The sequence below is a fragment of the Pipistrellus hanaki genome (assembly GCF_964339955.1).
Source record: "Pipistrellus hanaki genome assembly, chromosome: 1".
Lineage (NCBI taxonomy): Eukaryota > Metazoa > Chordata > Mammalia > Chiroptera > Vespertilionidae > Pipistrellus > Pipistrellus hanaki.
Window position 1 is genome coordinate 41,952,596 of NC_140503.1, and position 19,502 is coordinate 41,972,097.

The 19,502-nt window shown below is 46.0% G+C and overlaps 2 protein-coding genes across 3 annotated transcripts in view; one reads left to right on the forward strand and one right to left on the reverse strand.

Moving 5' to 3' along the window:
* The first annotated feature begins 975 nt into the window (after positions 1 to 975).
* Positions 976 to 4,279, forward strand: SNAPC5 (small nuclear RNA activating complex polypeptide 5). 2 transcript variants are annotated; one of them, XM_084888365.1, is made up of 3 exons: positions 976 to 1,397; positions 2,581 to 2,670; positions 3,388 to 4,279. In XM_084888365.1, exons 1-3 carry the CDS (start codon positions 1,308 to 1,310, stop codon positions 3,508 to 3,510), a joined length of 303 nt encoding a protein of 100 aa, XP_084744491.1. In that variant the 5' UTR covers positions 976 to 1,307; the 3' UTR covers positions 3,511 to 4,279. The 2 variants fall into 2 exon arrangements, with proteins under 2 accessions (XP_084744491.1, XP_084744492.1); XM_084888366.1 differs by having other exon boundaries at positions 1,242 to 1,397; positions 3,391 to 4,279.
* A 2,783-nt stretch (positions 4,280 to 7,062) lies between these two features.
* MAP2K1 (mitogen-activated protein kinase kinase 1) overlaps positions 7,063 to 19,502 on the reverse strand; it is an 82,002-nt gene continuing 69,562 nt past the window's right edge. Inside the window, exons 6-11 of the mRNA XM_084887775.1 lie at positions 16,959 to 17,083; positions 14,417 to 14,618; positions 13,155 to 13,219; positions 9,184 to 9,245; positions 8,824 to 8,869; positions 7,063 to 8,102 (exon numbers count right to left, since the gene is read on the reverse strand). Coding sequence (XP_084743901.1) covers positions 7,989 to 8,102; positions 8,824 to 8,869; positions 9,184 to 9,245; positions 13,155 to 13,219; positions 14,417 to 14,618; positions 16,959 to 17,083 — 614 coding nt within the window. The 3' untranslated portion in view covers positions 7,063 to 7,988. The remainder of the gene's footprint in view (positions 8,103 to 8,823; positions 8,870 to 9,183; positions 9,246 to 13,154; positions 13,220 to 14,416; positions 14,619 to 16,958; positions 17,084 to 19,502) is intronic.

The window sequence follows — 19,502 nt, forward strand, 5'->3', positions numbered from 1 at the left end:
CAAATTGCATATTAAAGAGGTAGTTCCCTAGTATTTCAAGATACTGCCCCCCCAAATTGTTAGCTGCTTTATGTTCATGGTCTAACTTGTACTGACACACTGGGAAACATTTAACCAGGAATCTACAAAAGCTCTAGGGCACCTGTGCCTGTACTAAAAACTGCTAATGTTAGTCCCTTAAAAGATGCATTGTAGGATTTGCATTTTCATTAACCACTAAATTGTAACATCACATTGGGAGTGGGAGTACTGTGCCCTTGAAGCATTTGCAACTGGACATGTGAGCTTTATTATTACCTGACGATGTTTATCAATTTGAGAAACGGATGGGTTGCCTCCCATAAGCACCCAATGGGCAATCAAACACAACCTAGGTATGTCCTGACCTGAGTGGAACCCAAGGCCTTTTGGTGTATTGGTCAACGCTTCAACCGACAGAAACCACTAGGTCAAGAATGCTACCCTGTTTCCCTGAAAATAAGACTGTCTTATAGTAATTTTTGCTCCCAAAGATGCGCTAGATCTTCTTTTCAGGGGATGTCTTGTTTTTCCATGAAGAAGAATACAGTACACATTTATTGTTAAATGAAAATAAAGGAAATTTATTACCTGTATATGGTACGGTAGTACGGTAGTACAGGTAGTTGTCAACACAAACCATACAAACTGAATCCTACAGTATCAAGAATTTATTCATTTATTCAATGACAATCATATCTTCTGGAACATCATAACAATCCAATTCCTGAATTTCCTGGTGAATTTCTTGTGACTCCATTTCTTTCAGAATCAGTGGACCAAATATCTCATGTTCAGCCTAGGGGCGCCTTATTTTGGGGGGATGCCTTATATTTCACTCGGAAACCTGTAAGTAGGTCTTATTTTCAGAGGATGTATTATTTTTGGGGAAACACGGTACTTGAGTTTTAATCCTCACGGAGGATATTTTTCCATTGATTTTTAGGGAGGGAAGACACAGGTGAGATCAGGGAGGAACCTGCAACCAAGATTCAGACCCGGGACCCTTTGGTCTGCAGGCGGCACCCTATCCACTGAACCAAACTGGCTAGGCGATTCTTGAGCATTTTTACCTTCATATTCTTTACGGTTCCAACGGCCTGTGCTTTCGGAATCCTGGTCATTACTCCAGGTCAGGTTTTATAACCTTAAAAGCCCCTTCATTGCTGGGTGGAGCGGGCAGGAAGCGCTCCAGCCCACGTGCAGCCGGCCAGCTGTTCCGTTTCCGGTGACGCGGGCGCTGTGACGTCATCACTGAGCGCCCAGCCACCGGGGCGTGTGGAGACGCGATGCTGAGCCGGCTCCAGGAGCTGCGCAAGGAAGAGGAGACGCTGCTCCGGTTGCAGACGGCACTGCACGACCAATTGAACCGGCTTAAGGTGACCCGCGGCCCCCTGCCGCCACGCCAGCCCGGCTCTGCGCGAGCCCCTGGTGCCGGAAGCGGCCCCGTGTTGCTGGCGATCCCGCTCTCACCAGGCGGTTGGGGCGCTGATCTGGTGGCTTACCAGCCCCTGATAAGCTTGTTTTTAAAATTAAGGCCCTTGATCATGTAGGTGTAGGTTGAGGCTCAGCAGTCTGCACATTTGGCGAGTTCATCCCCACACCCGACATTCCTGAAATGCGGGAGCTTCGGGAAGCGCCACCTCCCGGAGGCTCGTGTGGATGCTCCCCGCCCACCGGCCTCTTCCTCCGGAGCTCGCGTGGCATTTACTAGCCGCTATTTCCCCGCTTGTATTGCCGCTTGAAACAGCTCTAGTACTGCAAAGCTAAAGAGACTGTCACATTCTCCCATTGTGCGAAAAAAGACAACGAGGCCCGAGAGAAAAGACTTGTCTCCGAGTTCCCAATAGCTTTTCTTCCTGGAGTGATGACTGAATACACGGCTTTGACTGCGAGTAGAAATTTAGGCCCATCAGTACCTCTCCCCAGATCTTTGCGTAATTCACCCCCAGTACAATGGTCCTGATAACTCCTACTCCAAATGAAAGCCCTTTGTAAATTGAAAAGGATTGCACACAACTGTGATATGTATCAAAATAATATGCACTTTTCCTCAGGACAGTTGTGGTAGCCTACAGTTACTTACGTTCTCAAAGCACCACAGGGCCGCAAAGGCACCTAATGTGTGTGTGTGTGTTGATAATTACCTCCGAAGCCTAAGTTTCTTTATGCTCCTGGAAACACTTCCATTTTTCCTGCCTTCAGTTTCTCAGTACTAGTTAGAGAAGCTCAAGCCTAAGGAATCTGCCCTCAGTGGAATCAGAATTTGACATTTGGCTTTTTAAAGGGCTCACTTGTGTTTTCTTCCCCGAACCGCTTGGTCTGGGCTAGTGGATCTTGGCTCGGTCAGAACACCTGTGCACCTCAGAGGAACGGGGCCGGAGGCTTTCTTTGCTCATTTTCTTAAAAGGCAGGGAAAGCTTAAGAGCCCCACCCTTCTCCTGGGAGCTGCAGGGAGATTACACTGTTTTCACTTGTGATGCCAACCTTTTACAGCATGGACAGTAAATTTTCCCACATCAGTGGAATAGTAAGGAAAATGTTCTAATTCTTCTTTTCTAGGTTGAAGAATTGGCCCTTCAATCAATGATTAGTTCTGGAAGAGAGGATAAGATGCCGTCTTCTCCAGCTGCACAGGAACAGTCACATGATGTAAGCTTAATCAAGTGTGGGCCTAGGGGGCAAATGCCAAGTCCATTCTGCTGTCATTGTTGTAAATTACATTATCAAGCCAAAAGGACTGGGAAGCACTGATAAGAATATTCTAGTTTGATAAGCTGGCTATTCAATATTACTGTTTTAGTCAAGGAACAGCCTTGCTGGTTACACCTTAATTGATTTAATATTGACTTATTTATTAGGTACTTCTATTGCCTCCACATCCTAGTCATCCATCCTCTCATTACTCTAATGAACACAGGGAGAGTAGAGATCTTTGCAGGATATGTCACACCTCTTGCTGCTCCACAAATAAGTTTGTGTTCAAAAATAGTGTAGCTTCAACTACAAAGCATAGTGCTAAAAAGTGAGTTCTGATCTTCATTGTATCCTCCTCTTACCAAATGCCCTCATTTAATCAGTAAAATCAACTTTCTAAATATACCATAGTTTAACAGCTCTCTCAGTTGTGTGTGAAGCCACTTAAACCCATTCGAAAGCAGCATAATTCTTATGTAAGAACCATTGTTGTAAATCAGGTAACATTCTGTCACACCTACGGCTTTGGAGAAGCAAGAAAGTGGCCATACCTCTTAATGGTAAATACTGGGAATGAATATACAATTGAGATTTGGTTTTAAACCATTTTTAAGAATTTGCTGTTTTGAGACTAGTGTTCTCCTACTAATTCATAATGTCCTTGGCTAAAAGCAGATGGTGGTGCATGTAGACAATGAAGCTTCAATCAACCAAACTGCACTGGAGTTGAGCACAAGGAGCCGTGCACCAGAAGAGGAGGAGGAGGAGGAGGAGGAAGAGGAATCAGATTCGTGAAGTGGGGAAAGAGCCAGGGTTAGTTACACAAATTAAATTTCTAAGTCGCAGAAACTTTCTCTCTAAAGTATTCTTGCCTTAGGCCCAATGGCCTGCTTTAAAAGGAAGAACTTTAGGAGGATGTTGACAATAATTCAAATTTCAGAATATTTAACAAAAATTAGTGACATATAGAAAGGCAAAGATGCAGTGTCTTAGCATTGAGCAATATGGGTGGTGCTGTGTCTGTATTCTGGTCAGATCCAGTAGTTGTGTTCAAAACAGAAGATTTCCTCTGAAATGCTATTGAGCAAGTCTGGCATTTGCCAAAAGGGCAGAGTGTAAGTACAAGGCAGCCTTTTCAATCAACAATGCCTCTTTTAAGCAAACCAATTAAAGGCTGTTTGCATACCATTGAACCCTGTAAACATAGCCAAAGTCTAGGAGAGAAAGATGAGGACAAAACACCACTTGAGAGCACCAGCTGCTGCCACCTCTCAGTGACATCGCAACACACTGCCCACTTCGGACTGTTTTGTGTGGCTGTAATCACTTCTAGGTTGAGACATCACAGTGATAAAATGTGCATAGAAATAAATTGTAGATGAGTAGCCAACATGCAGCTAGCTGGTTTCCAGATAGCAACAAGAGAAGCATTTCAGTCCCTCTGGGGAAAACAGTACAGCCCATTTCTGAACTTACAAAAAAATGTGCCATTAAAGAAGGAATCACTATGCTTGGGAGATTGGATTTTTTATAATAAAGAGATGATACAGAATAAGTGTTAAAACTTAGTGTTTGAAGTTGAGATTTATTTCTGCATACTGTCCTTTTCCCATTGAAAGTACAGTTAAGTAGTTACTTTATGAAAGTTTCTAGAGACCTGGTGCACGAAATTCGTGCACTGGGGGTGGGGAGTGTCCCTCAGCCCAGCCTGCACCCTTTCCAATCTGGGATCCCTCTCACAATCCAGGACTGCTAGCTCCTAACCACTCGCCTGCCTGCCTGATTGCCCCTAACTGCTTCTGCCTGCCAACCTGATCACCCCCTAACCTCTCCCCTGCCAGCCTGATCAACGTCTAACTGCTCCCCTTCCAGCCTGATTGACCCTAACAGCCCTCCCCTGCAGGCCTGGTCACCCCCAACTACCCTCCCTTCCCCCCCCACCCCCTGCTGGCCCAATTGTTCCTAACTGTCCTCCCCTGCTGGCCTGGTCCCCCCAACTGACCTCCCCTGCAGGTCTTGTCCCTCCCAACTGCCCTCCCCTGCTGGCCTGGTCCTCCCAACTGCCCTCCCCGGAAAGCCTGGTCTCCCCCGCAACTGTCTTCCCCTGAAAGCCTGGTCTCCCCCGCAACTGTCTTCCCCTGCAGGCCTGGTGGACCCCAACTGCCCTCTTCTGCCTGCCCAGTCACCCCTAACTGCCCTCCCCTGTAGGCCTGGTCACCTCCAACTGCCCTCTTCTGGCCCAGTCACCCCTAACTGCCCTCCCCTACTGGCTTGATCGCCCACAATTGCCCTCCTCTGCCAGCCATCTGGTGGTGGCCATCTTGTATGTTGGAATGATGGTCCATTTGCATATTACTCCTTTATTATATAGGATTTGCCCTGTCCATGCAACAGAAAAGCCAAACAAAACAGAAAGAACCTCAAGCAGAACATCTTATGTAACTGTTCCAGAAGAACTCAGAGCATGGATATGTTTGTTAGTCAACATTTCATTAGTTATTTTGAGCTACTCTTATAGAAGGTAGCAGGAAGTTTAAATGATGCTTCTTAGAAAACAATGTGAAGATGGTTTTTCAATGAAAAGCCTCAAGGCATACATTTTGGGCATCTAACTTAAAATATGAGCATCCGTTTTTAAGAGCTAGAAAATCTGATCGCTTGCCCTCTCACATCTTTGCAACTCTCATTTTCCCATCTGTTAAATGAGGATATCTGTACCTGTTCTCATGATTTTTACAGGTTCCTGTGAGATGCTAATAAGATACTGAAAAACCCAACTATTGTTGGTGTTTCAGTAAGAAGTTTGAGGAAGGAATTTGGCATGTAGAACTCAAAACACAGCAAGACTGATGCAAGGAGCATCATTCTTGAGAATGAGATCTTAATAATTACTGGAAAAAAATCTTTTGCCTCTCAAAATGTAATAATACCTTTGGATGTGAATAGAGAATTTAAAAACATTCCTCAAAAGATACAGATTACATCACTCTTTCCGTCTCAGATAGAATTTTCCCGTTTTAATGAGACATTCTCAGTAGCGGTTGCATTTTACCTATTAGCAAAAGGCAGTATGAAGGTGTGAATCTTAAACCTCAGCCTGAATATTTATATGCCAAAAATGTATAAGTTAGCCTGCTTACAAAAGATATTAGCCTCATAGCAAGAAAAAAAATATTGACTAGCTGAGGCAGCAGTGTACAACCCTCACCAGTTTTTTAAATCCTGGCTGAATTCCAAAGCTCTGATAGATCCGAGTGGCACTATCTATCTGCTCAGGAGATTTATCCAAATTCTGTTTTTAATTTGAAAATAGGCTTTTTGTTTTTAAATATACAGGGTGTGGCAAAAGTAGGTTTACAGTCATTTGTATGTAAAAACAATGAATAAATAACATCAGAATAAACTTTGGCGTATTCACAACTGTGACCCTTCTTTTGCCCATCTGTGTATTTTCTTTGGCTTTCTATAACCTGCCCTGACAAAAAGAAAATGAGGTCTGAAGAGGTGCTGACCAGGCAGCCTCACCTGGACCTCAAGATTCAAAAGTCACTTTTCAAAGAAGGAACGGGGACCAGTGGCCAGCTCAAATATAAGCTTTATTTGTGACCTCACTGCCACCTCACAGACATAGCAAAACCAAAGCCAGATGTTCCTCCTCTCCAGAAAGGTGTAGAGCAGTGTTTCCCAAAGTGTGGTATGTGTACCCCCAGGGGCACGGGAAGAGTTTGGTGGGGGTACGCGTTGCACCGGGGTTTGGTGGGGATATGCACTGCACCGTGCTTAGCTGCGCCTAATTCACGTTCTCATGAGTACGAGGGGTACTCAGCGTTACGAAAATTATAGAAGGAGTACACATATGTCAAAAGTTTGGGAAACACTGGTGTAGAGGATAACCAGTGAAAGAGGGAAACCATTGCTCGATGGAGCAAGCAGCATGGACAGACCATCCCAGTGGAGGCTCCAATGCCCGTCAGGCCCTGTTCACCACCAGCAAGGCGCTTCTTCGAGCATGCTGGCAACCCTACCAGCCCACCCCCCACTGCTTTTCCCTTAGAGAGAGAGACAGAAGGAGCAGATGGGATCTATTCACAGGTCCACAGGAAAGGTGGTTGGAAGATTCACAGGTTAGGGTGTTTGCTGAGAAGAGTTGGACAAAATCCAAAGATTGGAATTTCAGGAAGCCCCATTAGTAGTCCAAAGCAGTGATGTCCTCAGGGTGGCATTTTCGCCTTTCAGACCCCCTTCCTCCTATCTTTTATCTTTCCCCTCACAAATAACGCTTGGCTAAATCACCTGATTTCTTACGTATTAGAGACGCTGAATATTCTGACACAAAAGTAGAAATAAATCTTTCAGCCTTTTAACTTGATAGTATATTTATTAGAATAAGAGATTAGATTTGTTAAACATTTGCATTAAAATGGTTAAAAGGATTTTCGTACAATTTTTAGGCACTATACACACTGTTGTTTACAATAGCATCATTACTTGGATTTGGGGAAAGGTGAATCGCATACATTTTAATGCCTTGATACACTTGTAATATTCAAAGTAACTCCACCATTTTAGAAACACTAATCCAAACTTAGAGAGACGTATACTACTAAGTATCCACATAGTATATTTAAAAATAAATATAGAAATACAACCAGAAGTCTATAAATCATCAGAGTAGACAGACTGGTGAAGCCCCAATTATCATGGCAGTGAAGGGCTCTGACTAGATTTTGATGGAAATTGTTTAATTCTATACCAAAAGCAAAAAACAATAAAATATCATGACATACACGTTCTGATGCTTATTTTCATAGCAGCAAAGCATGCTTCACATGCACTGCCTGTGAAGGCTCTCACAAGGCTCCTTCCTCAAGTAGAAAGAAGGTATGCCCAGCAAGAATGAAGTACCACCAAGTGTCAAAAGAATCCCCCAAAATACAGGTGGCCAGCCAATCATGGTGAGGGGAGAGCAGTGCAATATTCAGTAAGAAAGACTACTCACAGTTGCCAAGGTTTCACTGTAATTCAATGTTGCACGTTTTGATCATCGACACACACAAAATAGCCCCAAGCACAAAGCCAATCCACTTAGGGAATAACAATAGTAAGAATAAGGATGGTAATATTAAAAATGACACACACAGAATTTTGGCACATGCTGAGTTCTTCATCCTTTGTCATATGTGAAATGCAATCTGAACAGAGGCACGGGAAAGGCCCGAGAGCAACATGACATGCCACTGGCAGGGACTCGCTCTTTGCTGTTTCCCAAATGCTTAGACACCAGCCGCATGAGTGGGTGTGCTGGGCTGGTTAAGGCCGATGGTGGAGCAGAGCCAACCTGCAAAATCCACTTCCTCAGCATCAGACCTCTTGATAAAAGCATGAACCTGCATGTGAGGAAAGAGGAAGTGATGTTAAAAAAACACCAACAAGGAAAATTCAAGAGTCTTAGTAGGTCTAGAGCTTGTGCCATCTGGAAGGAGCTCCTGGAGCCTGCCCTTGAGTAACAGTGGGGGCCAGAAAAGCAGGACCAGCTGAAGAACAAAAGTCCAGCTCTGCCTGGTTCTGCGCATCACACCAGCTGTGAGGCCTGGGGCAATGTGCTCACTTCCTGAGCCTGCTCTCTCGGGCTCTGAAATAGGGACAGTAGCTCTGCCTTCAGTGTCTCATTCCATTGTCAGAAGGAACTGATGGACTTGAAAGTGGGTATTACACTGTACGGGCTCTACAAGCCATGTAAGCTCATATTCGTATTAGTACTTCCCAACTCCTCCGGCTCCCACCACCACCAAACAGGAGGCGGCAAGGAGATGGAGAGCAGCACGGGGCAGTGCTGAATACGGTAGGAGATGAGACCGGCAGTGGAAGAAAACGGCCCTGTCCCCGTGACTCCTGGGCTCCCGGGTCTGCAGGGCCAGCCCAGTTTCCCCTTCAAACCGATGGGAGGGAGGACGGAGGGGACTGATCTCTGGTGTCCTGCAGCAGGGCCAGTGCACTGCCGTGAGCAAGGCAGAGCAGAGAGTGGACTCAGGAAGTACTGGGTGGATGGCTGACAGAGGAGAACATGAATAAACAGGTAGTGTAAGAATCTGAAATAAATGGACTTACCATGAGTTGCTTCAAATCTGCTCTCTCTGCAGGGTTTTTTATTAAGCTTAAAAGAAGAAAGATAACATGAGAGCTGCTGCCTGGAGCTGCTTCTAACTCCAATTACTTAAGTTTGCCTGTCCCCACACCCCAGAGGCTCTGAGGAGTGCCTGAGCCTTGTTCACCTTCCTGTTCATAGCACAATGCCATGCCCACAGTGCACGGATAAATGCTGGCTGAACTAAGGTCAAAAGGCAGTATGCCAATCCATGTAAAGCAGGTGCCAAAAGTAGTGGCTATTTTACCGACTGCCATTGTCAGATGGGGTGGGGAGTCTTACAAAAATGGGGTACTCTTCCAGATAACAGGGAGCCAACTTACCATTTATTCACAAAATCTTGAAATTCCAGACTGAATACTCCACTGGGCAGTTTTGGAGGGGGCTGCAAATACATGTCAACACATAAGAAATGTCAGGCCTCCTGCCCTGGCCAGTGTGGCTTAGTTGCTTGGAGTGTCATCCCATACACCGAAAGGAGGCGGGTTCAATTCCCAGTCAGGGCATATACCCGGGTTTTGGGTTCAATCCCTGGTAGGAGTGCATATAGGAGGCAACCAATCAATGTTTCTTTCTCCCTTCCTCTCTCAAAACGAATAGCATATCCTCAGGTGAGGAATAAATAAATCAAGACAAATTTTTAAGAAAGCAAATGTTTGGCTTCCTGCGCCAGGCATCTTTCCTCCCCAACCCTGTCTCTGGGCAGTGCTGCCCTTATCCAGTCAAGGAAAGGTCAAGGGTCGGGGCCAATGGCTGGCTGCTGGGTCACTGTGGTGGAACCACTGGTCTCAAACCGGTTAGAACCACTCACTTTTTTAGTTACTGACAAATCACTGTTCCTCTTGAGTTTCAGTTTACCCTTCTATAAAATGAGGAGGGCCTCATGACCCTTTCCACCTCACACTATGACAGTAAGCCTTGGAATGTGGCATGGAAATAGCAGGAATTAACAGCAGCAGCTAGGGGTATATGCAACCACTAGATACACTCCAGCTCTGGCAGCACCTGTGAAAGTCAGGGAAGGCTAACGAGCTCAACAAAATGTGTATCCCCCTTCTAAGCCTGGAGCAACAGAGAAAGGTTAATAAAACATTAACTGGCAGAGGGCTGGGGCTGGGAGAATGTTAGCTGCAGGCTCACTTCTGGAATGAAGCTGTTTGCAGTCACCAGAGCAAGAACATGGCCACAGCTCATTTTCCAAGGGTGCATGGTGGACATCACTCAGGGCTACACAGGACGAGGCCCTGCAGCGCCCGGCTCCTATGCACCACAGCTCAGAAAACATGACCCTCCCCCCACCCCCCATGCGACCTTCCTCGTGAGCTGACACCCAGACCCAACCCAGGATGCCATTGTTCTGTTGGGTTGCCCAAATAAACAGGTGGCTCAAGGCTAAAAGTTAAATAATAACACTACCAAAAAATTCTAGCCTATCCCTCTTCCCCTGAATGCCTTATAAGAACATCCGGTGAAAAAGCCTAATCTGAGGTCTAGGACTAAAACCCAGCTCTTAGGCCCACCCTGCAGACTGTCTCTGCTGCTGAGGGAAATATGAAGGGAGCATTCATGGGTGAAACCAGAGCTTGGCCTCCAGAGGCCAGGCTGTGCTGAGTAGGAGGGGCCAGGTAAGGGAGGGAATGTGCACCAGAGCAGGTGCATGCACCTGTCACCATGCAGCCCAGCCTCCGGGAAAGTTCTGAGGTCTGAGGGTTGGGAAAAGAAGGTGTTAAGGGAGGAATAGCACTAGGTGGGAAGAATCTGAACCACTTTCATCCTGGAGCCTCATCTATATGAAAAGACAACAAAACCTATTGGACCCACCCAAGCAGTGCTCGGAGAATGATTAGGAAAATGTGGAAATATGGAAGAAAGCGGTGCATACTAGGCAACTGGCAGCTCATTATAACCTCAGGCGCTCTCTTCCCTTACTGTGGCTCCCACCAAGCACCACTCTTAGCTACGGTCCCAGCAGCAGCAGAGGATGGCTTTCCTGACTACCACAAATGCACAGCACACGGCCTTTTCTGCGTCCTTAAGCAGCCAAGATCAGATCCTGGACTTCTTTTCTATGTCCCATGGTGCTGAGCTTAACACTGGGCAGTCAGGAAAGAGGGGTCAGTTAACCTGAGACAGTGATTTCTTAACTGCTGGGGTGTGCCAGGATCTTCGCTGTTGAATTTGTAATAGATAAGGGGACATTTATGAGCCTTTTGGGATCTGGTTTCAGAGAGCAGTAAGAAAGTAAGAAAAGTTATTCCACTGGTCTCTTGAGGAAGAAGAAAACAGGATGATACCCTTTCCTACACCCCCAGCTGAATGGGGGCCTTCAACTACCTTCCAAACACACCAGAGCTTATCCATGTTGTCCACTATCCATGCTGCTCCTGAGGCCAAGAGTGCTGGCCTATCCTCAGAAATCCTGTCCTGAGCCGCAGCCCAGTCCTCCAGCCCTGCCCACCCCCTTAAGCAACCATGGTGCTAGTCCATAGCTTCCCATCCAAGCCCACCCAAATTTGATGAATGCTTATCAATCTCTTCCTTCCTTGATCCTTTCTTTTCTTTTTTAACCATTTAAAAAAATTATTGATTTTTAAAGGAAGAGAGAAACATCGATTTGTTCCACATATTTATGCATTCACTGGCTGATTATTGTATGTGTCCTGACTGGGGATCAAACCCACAACCTGGCGTTTTGGGACAAAATTCTAACCAACTGAGGTACATAGCCAGAGCTATCATTTTTTTTCATTTAAACATACTGGTATACATATTTACAAATAATATGTATTCCTTATATTAAAGTCAGCTAACAGTGATAAGCAAAGAAAAACACAACCTTTAATCATCTGTAATTCTATCTGTATTGTATTGCTTTTCCAGACTTTATATGCACATATATGCATATATACTATTTTTTTAAAATATATTTTATTGATTTTTCAGAGAGGAAGAGAGAGGGATAGAGAGTTAGGAACATCGATGAGAGAGAATTATCGATCAGCTGCCTCTTGTACATCCCCTACTGGAGACGTGCCCGAAACCAAGGTACATGCCCTGACCGGAATCGAACCCAGGACCTTTCAATCCGCAGGCCGACGCTCTATCAACTGAGCCAAACCGGTCCCGGCCATATATACTTTTTTTAAATTTGATTTTTAGAGAGAGGAAAGGAGAGAGTGATTATATATAATATACATACTATTTTATAATCTGCTTTTTTGAATGCAACAATTTATAGTAAATATTTTCCATATTTCAACGCTATAATTTTTTATGTTCATTTCTTAATTTATTTTATTTTATTGTTTTAATCTCATTCAGAACATGCTTAGAGAGAGGAAGAGGGGAGAGGAAAAGGGACGGAGATTGAGAGGAAGGAAGGCAAAGAAAGAGAGAGAGGGGAGAAAGGAGGGAAGTTGGGGGAGAGAGTAATAGCCATGTTAGAAAGAAACATTGAAAGAAAAAAATAGAAACATTGATCAGTTGTCTCCCATATGCTCCTGGACTAGGGATAGAACCAGCAATTCAGGTCTGTGTCTGATTGGGAATCGAACAGACAACCTTTTAGTGCATGGGACAGGCTCAACCAACTGAGCCACTCTCGCAGACTGTTCATTGCCGTTAAATGGTACAAGACAAAACCTAATATTGCAATTATAAATGCATTGTTTGCTTCCCCTAGACCCGTGGTTGGCAAACTGCGGCTCACGAGCCACATGTGACTCTTTGGCCCCTTGAATATGGCTCTTCCACAAAATACCATGGCCTGGGTGAGTCTATTTTGAAGAAGTGGCGTTAGAAGAAGTTTAAAAAATTTAGCTCTCAAAAGAAATTTCAATTGTTGTACTGTTGATATTTGGCTCCAATGACTAATGAGTTTGCCGACCACGGCCCTAGACAATCTAATAACAGTCTTTAAGACGAGGGACTTTGGGTTTTCCCATCTTCAGATCTACGCCACATCCCTGCCACCCCACAGTCCTTAGCACACAGAAAGTGCACAAGAAATGAAGAAGTGAGAACGTAAATGGGTAAGGTGGAGGCTCCTGAATCTGAGAAAAGAGGATGGACTCAAACTTACCTGAAGATGTTCCCTGGGGAAGGGATTCCTGCAGCCTCTAAACCAGCAACTCGATTCCAAAAGCATGATGCACAAAGCAGAACCCAGGAATCCTGGGTCCCAAGCAGCCCATATTGTGGGAATGACTCACGGGTTTCCCAGTCAATTCAACTGTGAGTTTTTCTTAAGAGGACCAAGTAGATTCCAGGGTCACGGAAACTATGCAGTACTTACCTCATTGACTATGTAATCCAATAACTCAAAAATTGCCATGGGCGGTCGGCTGTCCATTCCATAAGCTACAGATTTTATAAAAGAAAGAAGAAAACGCTTCTCAGAAACAGAAGGGAGGTTATATGCCAGTAAGAGGATAGGTGTTGGTCTTGGAACCCGGGGACCAGAACAGGGTAGTGGATGGTAAAGAGACAACAGCCACAGCTCAGGCCTGAACACACAGGGACCAGCAAAGGTCACAGAGCCAGGCCAGACATGGTATGAGTCTGGGCTCTGCCACATCAAAGGTTTTTTACTTTGGGCAAATCAATTGTCACTAAGCTTTGTTTTGAATTTTGAATAATATTTATGTCTGCCCTTCCTCATATTGAGAGAGGAGCAAATGAGATAATACTAAACAACTAAAAAACTTAGTTTTAATTCTCCCTGAAAAATTTTTTTTTCTTTTATATTCCTGAGTCAAAGACCAGCCTAAGTGGCGGCAGCTACCAGCCTCTCAATGCTTCTCCCTTCTTCATGCATGCCCTCTCCCATGTGGACCTTATGAGGATAAAGACCAGGTCTCCCTGGTCAGACAGGAAGTCCTAGCAGGACCTATATTGGAAGATGGGTGGGCCAGCTTTACTTCACACTATTCCGGTTCAAAGAGGCAGGCAGTGCTGCACAGAGCTCACCACCTCGGAGTCAGAACTGGCCAATCCCAAGTGTGTGTGGCCTTTGCAAGTCAAGCGCTCTGTGCCTCAGTTTCCTTATATCTAAAATAGAGATTATTTAGTGCTCACACACAACTGTTATTAAAGTTAGACAATGGTAGGTAAATCCATGGAGACAGAAAATAGATTGCTGGGGATGAGGTGGGGGGAGTTGGGAGTGAATGCTAATGGAGATGAGATTTCTTTTTGTAGTGACAGAAATGTCCTAGAATTACACAGTGGAAATAATGGCACTACATAGAGGAATATACTAAATACCACTGAACTGAACACTGTAAAATGTGTGTTTTATGTTATATGAATTTTATCTCAGCAAAATAATCATGTCAGGATTTTTAAAAATTAAAAGTGCAGTGCTGGGAACATAGCAGAACTCAATAAATGGTAAGAAGTTGCTGGTTATAACAGTCATTTCCTACACTAACCTGGAGACTACTGCCCTGCTTCCCACGCCCCAGCCTGGCATCCTGAGACAGGGACTTGGCCCTCCAGAAATGCCCAACAGTAAGGAACCCCACACTCCAAGCTGGAGCACACTGTGACACTCACAGCTAAGGGGCCTCCCCGGGGTCCGTGGCCGGGGTGGGGTCTCAGCCGCATCGCCCTCCACCTGGCACCCGAACATCAGCTCCAGCTCCTTGGCATCTGGAGGAGGGATGGGATACCGCCCAACCGCCATCTCCACCAGAGAGAGCCCCATGCTCCAGATGTCCGACTGCACCGAGTAATGAGTCCCCTGGAGTCTCTCCGGCTGCAGGGGAGACAGAAACCGTTACAAACACCAGTGAGCCAGCCTGGGCCCACGCAGAAGAGAGGTGGGTCCCTCAACCGAAGCCTCAGGACTTCCTGCCCCTGTGAGACCTGCCTGCACTGCAGGAGAGTGGGCTTCCCCCTGGGGCTGCTGATACATTTCATTTTCTTTTGCCCTTTCGTCTCCAGAGGTCACATGCCATGTTAATACCTCCACTGACCTACTCACTTTGGCCTTCTGCCTGTCCCCAAATACCGTGCTCACCAAGTCCTAGCCAGCTCTCATGGCTCTGACCCCTCCTCAATTCTCTGTCTCCCCTGTAACCTGCCCAGAACCGCATCCAGCCCAGCTGTGGTTCCAGCGCCGCCCAGCCTGGCCGCTGTCTTGCATGGGTGGGCACTCTGTCCAGCATGAGAGGCTCACCTTGCTACCTGAGTCTGAAACATGAAGCTTCTGGAACCTGGGTCATGAATGAGATGGTGCATTGAGTAGAAAGAAGTTCGAAGCCCAGCTCTACTAATGACTCATTGCTTTTGGAATGGCAGAAAAGCAAAACGATCTCTGTTCAGAAGACGTGGGTTCAAATCCCACTCTGGGACTTCTAAGCTACATGATCCTGAGCCTCCATTTCCACATCTATAAAATGGGGGCTGGCGATGATGGTAACAACAGTAATATAAAATATGCGCTCAACTTACTAGGGTGATCAGGGAGTTCAAAGGCAAACGAAAATACATGTATGTTGCAAAATGTTGTATGAGTTGTTACTAGTGGGAAGAAGCAAAGAAAAAGAATATAGTGCTATATAAAAGCATTATTTGAAATAGCACAGGTATTTCAAAAACTATATAAAAATCCTTATTCTGACCATCATACTTTTTTTTTAAAGATTTTTAAAATTGATTTTTAGAGAAACAGAGAGGAAAAAAAACATTGATGTGAGAGTGGAGCATCGATCGGCTTCCTCCTGCATGCCCCCTTTCGGGGATCAAGTCGGTGCCCTGACTGGGAATTTGACAGGCAACCTTTCAGTGCACTGGACGACGCCCAACCAACTGAGCCACACCAGCCAAAGCCATCATACATTTATTTAGACAATAAATTAACTTCTCCCGTAGAATTTTTCTCTAACTCTAACACTGGACTATTTTGGAACTGACCACATAGCCACAAAAACCCAAACCACTAAACAAACCCCTGGATCAGCAAGTCCCAGGACCTGCTAATTAATTTTGAACTTGAGAGCTGGCAGTTGAGTGGCCCAGTTTTCAGACATGTAAGGACTAAGCAATGAGGGGATGGCAGGGAAAGACAGTTCTGAAGGGCCCTTGGGTTTCCTGTTTAAGACTGTGGGTCACTGGAGCGGAGGGTGGAGGTGTGGGCCAGCACTGGTTGAGTGATGTCGGCAATGACTGGAGTTGTGGTGGGGAAGGGGGCAGGCGAGAAGAAATGAAGATGTGAACATGAACTTCCACACAGGGAGGCCAGGAGCAGCTTAAAAATCCTACCTAAGATGCAAGTGAGGGAATGGGTGCAAAGGGAGACTGTCTGGCAAGAAAGAGATCTAGCTTTCAATCCTGGGTCGGCAAGGTAAAGCAGGCAGGTCACTTAACCTCCCTCAGTCTATATTTCCTCATCTCTAAAATGGGAAGAATCACATGGATCAAATGAGATCACTCAAAGTTGTGAAAGTGCTTGAAAGATAACTCATTGAACACTCTCTGTTCAAAGATGCCTGAATCTGTGCCTGGCCCCTCCAACCCAGCCCTGCACTCATGTTCACCTACCACTCACTCTAATGCTCCTCTACTCTGCTCCACTCAGCACTCATCCAGGCAAGCTTCCCCCTCTCTGAATCATCCTAAGGAGCGTGTTAGCCACTTCCCACCCATTCAGTCAACCAAACATTCACCCACTCACCAACCATCCCCTCAGCACCCACCCTGAGCCAGAGCCTGGGGACAACACAGACACCTACAGTCTTATCCCTGCCCAAGAGCTTGCTGTATGGAGGAGGGAGGAGAACAGCTGGTGCTGCCATGGTCGTGGGCACAGCCTGACCCAGAGCTCCGGTGGCAGTGGGGACTGTGGAGTTGGAAACAGAAGGGAAGACCTTCATGACCAGGCCCACTACCCCAATTATGCTCAAGGCGTATGAAAGCCTAAGACCATCTATCTCCCTGTCAGACTGAAATCTCCTCAGGAAGGGACCACACTGCTTCACCACTCATTTCCCCCCAAAACCTCCATCACCAGGTTCTGGCTCCACAGGAAGGCACCCACTTAGTTCCTATCCCTGACCAGACCAGAAGCTCAAGAAATGGAACCCATTGCTCATACCGACATGTAGGACCTTGTGCCTACAAAGGAGTTGGCCATGGAGTCGATGAGCTGCCCGCTGACTCCAAAGTCACAGAGCTTGATCTCCCCACGGGAGTTCACCAGGATGTTAGAAGGCTTGACATCTGCAGGGAAGAGAAAATGGAAAAGTAGGCAACTGCCCTGACCAGTGTGGTTCAGTAGGTTGAGTGTCATCCTGTACACCAAAAGATCACCAGTTCAATTCCCAGTCAGGGCACATGCTCAAGATGCAGGTTCAGTCCCCTGTCCGGGTGCACACAGGAGACAACCCATCAATATTTCTCACATTGATGATTCTCTCTCTCTCTCCCTTCTTCTCTTCTCTAAAATAAAAAACATATATATTTTTTAAAGTAGAAAAGTAGGGAATTGATACAGCTAGATGGGGAGGAGAAGAGGCAGCATTCCATAGACGGACCAGCCCTGATGGTGAGTCTCAGAACATACCCCTGCCCCCATCCCTGAGTCAGCCTTCAGACTACAAACACCTGATACCAAGACCTTCTATTCCCCTTTGTTCAGGACTCGAGGAAAGACTGTCAGGAGAGGACAAGCTGCTATAGAAGCAGGACAGAAAGCCAATAAATTTCAACTCTTTGAGAATCCAAACTTGACCAGATGACCCACAAGAAAGAAGTCAGTCACCATGAATAATCAAGATTTCAAAGTCTGTTGCTTCAAATGTCCCTTTTAGCAGAGCATGTGGGTTTTAGGAATATGTGCAGCAGTGGTTAGGAGCTGTCATGATTCTTTCGCTAAAGTCATTTCCCTAACACACATGTGTCAAACACAAGGCCCGCGGGCCAAATCCAGCCCGCCAGGCCTTGCAATGTGGCCCGCACCGCGCTGTCATCACTGCACTCCGCTGTCAGTTTATGACATTGTCAGTTTATGACTGTTCAGTAAACCATTCGGCCCGCGATTTAGGCTGGATTTTAGATTTTGGCCCCTTCTCTGATTGAGTTCGACACCCCTACCCTAACAGCTTACACAGTGGTGTCTACCTGCTAGTTAAGGAGAGCTGGGGAACTACAATGGCCTGGAAAACTGCTCCTCACTGTGGTCAAGGCAGTGCCCCCGGGACCAACCCCATCCCTCTTCTCTGCACACAGACCTTCCCACTTCTGCCCTCACTGCCCCGGGCCCCACTGCTAGTGCACGGGCCCTTCCCTTTGCAGAGAGTGAACTTCCAAATGTTTCCTCCACCATCTCCTCCAATTCAAACAGCTGGCCTGTAAAGCGGGCAGGCCAGGGCCAAGTATTACCCTCATTTACAGGTAGGAAAACTGAGGCTGGAGGTTCGTAAATGTCCCTCGGCTAGGACTTTACGGGCAGACGTCAGCAAACATCAAGCAGGCCACACCCAGGGACAAAGTCATAAACCATGACAGGGAATCTTTGTCTGAAGTAATACAGACACTATATAGAACATCAGAGAAATCAGGTTAAAAACCAAATCCCCGTAATTCCAACCTACCCGAACTGCTATTAATACTTTATTTTTCCCTTTAACACTCTCATATGACTGTATTTATTTTTAAACAGATTCTAACAGCTCTATTTAAGTATTTTTCAAAGAATAAATTGGGGGGGAAAAGATCACCCTTTCATATCCCAGTAAATCCTTCCTCAACCCCACCCCCATCATCTTCAGCTCAGGTGGGGTCATAACCTGCACCTAGCCAACACTAGCCCCTCTCCACCTATCATCATCAGCTCCGAGAGAGAGGAATACTGGCCGTCTGCCTCACCACTGTAACCCCAGAGTCAGGACAAGACCCTGACTCACACCAGGTGCTCCAAAACACAGTGAATGGAATATCTAAAATCTCAGTGTACCAACGCACACACTCCAAGCCATCTGAGCAGATTTTCTAAGACCCAGCCTTTATAATGTCACAGGACACAAGACCTTTCCAAACTCCTCTGCAACCCTGTGGCTCCTCCATATACACTTTCAGAATGTAAGCATCAGAGTGGCCTTAGAGAGCACCTGGCTCCTCCCCTTCATGGTGGCGATGAAATGTCCAAGGCCCAAAGGAGTCCAGGGGCTTGGCTGAGGCCACACAGTTAAAAACTGAATGAATTTGGAATCATAACCCAAACCTGATACCCAGACCTGTCCTCTTCCCACCTACCTTGCAGCCACATTACTCAACTGTTCCACTTATTCACCTACATTCACTGAGCACCCACTACACGCCAGACGCCATGCATGTATCAGGAAGTCAATAGCAAGCAAACTGATCACGTCTAGTGTAAAATGAAGTATACATTACAGCGTAAACTTGAAGAAACAAACTGACAAACCAATGTAACGCCAGGTACATTGAAGAAAAGAAAAATAACAAAAACATGAAGAAGCAGACAACGGAAGTGGGGTGCTATTGTGCAGGGCAATGAGGGCAAGTCTCGCTGTGGAGATAATCCTGGACAACAACCTGGATGAAGTGAGGGGCTTGTGTGACCTCCTGGGGAATTACTTCAAGCACAAGGGGAGGTTATAAACTTTAGGAGGTCAGG